The sequence below is a fragment of the Gracilinanus agilis genome, chromosome 1, assembly GCF_016433145.1.
Source record: "Gracilinanus agilis isolate LMUSP501 chromosome 1, AgileGrace, whole genome shotgun sequence".
Taxonomy (NCBI): domain Eukaryota; kingdom Metazoa; phylum Chordata; class Mammalia; order Didelphimorphia; family Didelphidae; genus Gracilinanus; species Gracilinanus agilis.
In genome coordinates, this window is record NC_058130.1 from 777,450,798 (window position 1) to 777,455,626 (window position 4,829).

The 4,829-nt window shown below is 46.8% G+C and overlaps 1 protein-coding gene across 1 annotated transcript in view; it reads right to left on the reverse strand.

Moving 5' to 3' along the window:
• Positions 1–792: 792 nt before the first annotated feature.
• The window catches only part of LOC123232437 (SEC14-like protein 3), a 142,235-nt gene continuing 138,198 nt past the window's right edge, over positions 793–4,829 (reverse strand). Inside the window, exons 9-12 of the mRNA XM_044658877.1 lie at positions 2,371–2,477; positions 2,145–2,284; positions 1,885–2,054; positions 793–995 (exon numbers count right to left, since the gene is read on the reverse strand). Coding sequence (XP_044514812.1) covers positions 874–995; positions 1,885–2,054; positions 2,145–2,284; positions 2,371–2,477 — 539 coding nt within the window. The 3' untranslated portion in view covers positions 793–873. The remainder of the gene's footprint in view (positions 996–1,884; positions 2,055–2,144; positions 2,285–2,370; positions 2,478–4,829) is intronic.

A 4,829-nucleotide genomic window follows, 5' to 3' on the forward strand; every position in this document is an offset into this window, starting at 1 on the left:
CAAGCTGCCAAGCTAGGCTAACCTACAAAGGTAATTAACATTATTGTTAACTCCTAAAGAGAACCAAGAAAATTTATTGAGGGGAATTGATCAAAGGGAGTTTCCAGAGGGGGTTTGACCAAGGAAAATTGGCAGAGGAGAACTGACCAAAGGAAACCGGTGAAGAGAAATTGATAGAAGGGAACTGGCAGAGGGAAGCTGACTAAAGGAAATTGTCAAAGGGAAATTGACAGAAGGAAATGACTAAGGGGAACTGGCAAAAAGGGAATTGACAAGGGAATTAATCAAGGGAAATTAACCAAGGGGAATTGACTGAGGGGAACTGACCTTGTTTGGTTCATCTACCAGAGTCCACCTCCCCTCTAAACTGAATATAGTTAACACTAGAGCTGCCCATCAAAGTGAGATTAGTCTATAGAACTAATTGATAGACTCCAGAGAAGAAACTGATTCCATGTAAAGAACTAAATCAAAGTGTGAGTTATCTTGTAGCGGAGCTGAGAAACTCTATAGAGATAATTGACAAGAGTGTAGGGAGCCACCTGATATGTCATTAGCCTTTAGAGATAACCAAGAGAGTCTACAGGGAAAACTGAGAGCATAGTTTACTAATGGACCCTCCCACCAACAGTCTAGAAAACCCACAGGGCTACCCAATGGACCTACATGGTCATTGACTGCAATCAAAAGAGGTAATTGAGAATATAATTAACTGACAGGTACCTCCCCCCACAACAGAGTATAGTTAACTTATAGAGGTAAATAATAGGGTGTAGTGAATATGGGGGCACTGTGAGTCATTCATTCCTCACCACTCACTTCCCTTGCTTTGACTGACCCTCTTTTGCCCCCCAATCCTTTATGTTCTGATGGCTAGACGGGCGTGTATTCCTTGTCATATTTCTGCATTCCCTCATCTGGGAGCAGCACCTCCACAGTGAAGCTGACCTTCTTGGTGTGGACAAAGCTGTAAGTATTGTCAAACCTCAGGACATCTGTGGAGACAGAGAGACAGATGGATGGGCAAAGGCAGTTATATTCTCCTGAGCACAGAGAATTGGGTTTTCCTCCTGACTTTGTTTATTGGTCTCAGTTGGATCAATTTCCTCCTACTTCTGTTCTCTTCTCCTTGAGAACTGCCCTCCTTCTTCCTGAGTCTGTTATCCAATACTGATTCCCACCTGGCAGCTGTCCCAATGGGGAGAGGCTACACAGTGCCTGAGCCCAGGTCATTGTCTTGGCACTTAGCAGCCTGTGTGGAGGTGTCAATACCTACAAAGAAGATAGAGTGTGTAGGGCTTTTAGTTGGACCTTCCTATGTCACTTATTAGCTTTGTGACTTGCAGGCAAGTTCCCTCCCCTCTGAGCCTCAGTTCCCTTCTTTATGAAATAGAGATAAGACTCCCTATCCCTTACTTTCTCATAGAGGGATGGTAAAATGAGATAATGATGGTGTGAACTTTAGAATGTAAAACACAAACTAATATTGTCAACCCAAGACAAAGATCAGGGTCAGAGAATCATGGCATTCAGAATTGGAGGAAACCTATCGATCACCCAGTTCAACTCCCCTTATATTGCAGTTAAGAACTGAGTTGCAAAGAAATTGATAACTTACTCAAGGTCACACAGTCAGGGAATAGAAGAGCTAGGATTTGAACCCAGTTTCTGTGTGTGTGTGTGTGTGTGTGTGTGTGTGTGTGTGTGTGTGTGTGTGTGAGAGAGAGAGAGAGAGAGACAGAGAGACAGAGACAGAGACAGAGAGACAGAGAGACAGAGAGAGACACACACACACAGAAAGAGATATTGGGGGAGAGACACACAGAGAGAGAGAGACAGAGAGACAGAGAGACAGATAGGAAGGAGGTAGAGAAACAGACTTACAGACACCAGGCTCAGTGCAGGTGAGGCTGCCATCCTCGGGGACCATGTGTGCATTGTATCTCTGGCTGGCAAGCACCTCTGTCATCTCCCCAGCTCTCTGTCGTTCCCCCATCTTTGTCTTTAGGAATACTCCAAAGCCCACATCTGCCCCATCGGACATGAACTGCCATCTGTTAAGGAAGCCAAGAGCCAAGTTATACTATGCCCAAATCTGTGGACGTGTGCCAGGTGCCTTGGGCCGAAGGAGGCAGGCCCCTTACCTGAGGACACAACCGGGGAAGAGGATCTCATACTCCACCTGATGGGAAGAGCCCCTGCTGATTTGTACTGAGTGTTCATATTGGGTCTTCACTTGGTCCCGCACGTACATGGATTTGGGAACTTCGCCTCCATAGTTGATCTGGAAGTAGAGTCTAGGGTGAGCAAGGACACTGGAGCCACTCTCCTCCATTGTTCCCTCCCTTCTCTGTTTGGCCCAGAGAATACCTTGGTTACACACTTGGGGTTCCCATCAGGGTCTGTCAGCGATCCCCCAAATTGTACAGGCAGTTCCTCAGGGCTGATGAGTTTCAGCAAACCTTCTTTCCAGTTGGCTGTGGTGGGGAGAAGGAGAGGGGCAGTGGGGGCATCGGGTGTGAGGGAGAAGCTGTTCACACTTTGTGGGCTGTTCTCTGTTAGCTCTGCAGGTTAACCCTCTGTTGAGTATCTGGGCCAGTTCTCTGTACGGTTTGATTGCTCCTTAGCTAACTGTCCCCTTGTCAGCTGGAAAGGTCACCCCCCTCAGGTAGTTCTCTACACTCTGCAGTGTATCTGTCACTCACTCCTCCCTGGCAGCACTTACCAGAGAAGGATCAGGCTGTCTGCAGAAGTTGCTGTCACTATGGCGTTTCCCTCCTAGCAATGTATGTAATGTCTGAAGGAAGAAACTGAGGCGTGGCAGATTTTGTGATATGTTTCCAAGCAGATGTCACAGCCAGGAGCAGCCACGTTATTCCCTCACCTTTTTGTTAATCATCCCCAAATAAGTGGATCTATCACTTACCAGCTGTGTGACCAGCTGCACATTACTTAACCTCTTTGGAATGAGAGAATCTCTAAGGTCTGGAGCCTGAGATTCTAGGAATATTTTCTCCTCTTCCCCTTCATCCTCAGCCCAGTTTGTTTTTGGAAGCCGTGGGAGGATGTTTGAGCCCAGATGCTTTGTGTGGCTGCCTAGCAACCATATTAAACCAAGTCAGGCCACTAGAGGAGTGGGCAGAAGAGATGCAGACAGCTACGATAGGGCAGAGACAGACTGGAGGAAAGAAAACTTGGCCATTTCCCTAAGTTCACTATTCCGTTGCTGTTATTCAGTTGTTTTCAGTCATGCATGTCTGATTCTCCTGACTCCATTTGAGGTTGGTTTTTTTTTTCAGAGCCTGGAGTGGTTTACCATTTCCTTTTCCAGCTCACTGTACAGTTGAGGAAACTGAGGCAAATAGGGTTAAGTGACTTGCCCAAGGTCACAGAGCTGATAAATATCTGAGGTCATATTTGAACTGAAGATGAGTCTTCCTGACTCCAGGCCCAGTGCCCTATGCACTATGGCACCACCTAGCTGCCCCAGGTTCACTGTACTTTGTCCAGTAGGCATAAAGGATTAGCTTTATCCTTTTGCAAATTATTAACTACATTCTATCAATTGGCTTTGTGACTGCTCCGGCCACTAAAGTAAAATTAAAATAGGGATACAGGAAGTTCCAAAATCACTTTTATAAAAACAGGATGGAAGAGTTCATTTGAGAAAGGCCTGGCAGTGTCCATGGCCCACAAAACTCCCTATGAGTTAATAGCGCAATATAGTAGCCACAAAAGCCAATGACTCCTTGAGCTACGTGAAAGAGGTTCAGGGTCCTGGACTAGCAAAGGGATGGCGTTTTTGTACTCTGTGCTGGGCAGAACCAACTTCGAGGGCTGGGTTCAATTCCAGGTGCCAAAATTCAGGAGTTGTCATTGACAACCCGGATAGGATCCAAAGGAGGCCAATCAGGGAGGGGAAGGGCCTTGAGTCCATGGCATATGAGGATGGGTTGAAGGAACTGGCAAAGCTTGGCCTGGACAGGAGGTAACTTCAGGTCTGTGAAGGGTTGCCATGTGAAGGAGGGATGAACCTGGTTCTGTTTGGCCCCAGAAGATAGAAAAAAGAGCCATGGGTAGAAGTTACCCTGGGGGGAATTTAGGCCTGATGGCAAGACAGATTCCTTAAAAACGAGAACTATCCAGGATTAGACCTTGGATGATAGCTTCCTTGGGTGAGAGTCTCTTCACTGGGCATCTTCAAACAAAAGTTAGAACGCTATTGGAAGGGATTCTTCCCTCTGTATAGTTTGGACTCAGTGACTTCTGGGGTTTGTCACCATTCTGAGACTTTGGCATGTTGCGGCAGCTACCTCTTGGGGTTCAGGATGCTTTGCTGGGTTTCTCTGCAGAAAGTTGACTGACTTCATCTCACTCTGCTGGCTCTCTCCTCAGTGTCACTACACGTCGTAGGGTTGCTTTGCAGGTTGACTTCACCCCATCAGATGGAGGGAATTCTCCAACTTGATTTGTGGGCTTACAAAGGACCTGGGATGGATGGGGGAGACTTGCTATGAGACATAGCTGCTCCTCAGGTTGCCCAAAACTTTGAGGCAAAGTGATTCCTAGTCCAGTTCTTGGGCAGGCCCATTGGTGCCAGGACTTGGAGGAGGAGGAGAAGGAGAAGGAGAAAGAAGAGAATACGAAGGAGGAAGAACAAGAGGAAGAGAAGGATGAGAATGAAGAGGAGGAAGAATGAAGAGAAGAGTGAGGAAGAGAAGGAAGAGGAAAATGAGGAGGAAGAAAAAGAGAAGAAGGAAGAGGAGGAGGAGAGAATGAAGAGGAGGAGGAGGAGAAAGAAGAGAATACGAAGGAGGAAGAACAAGAGG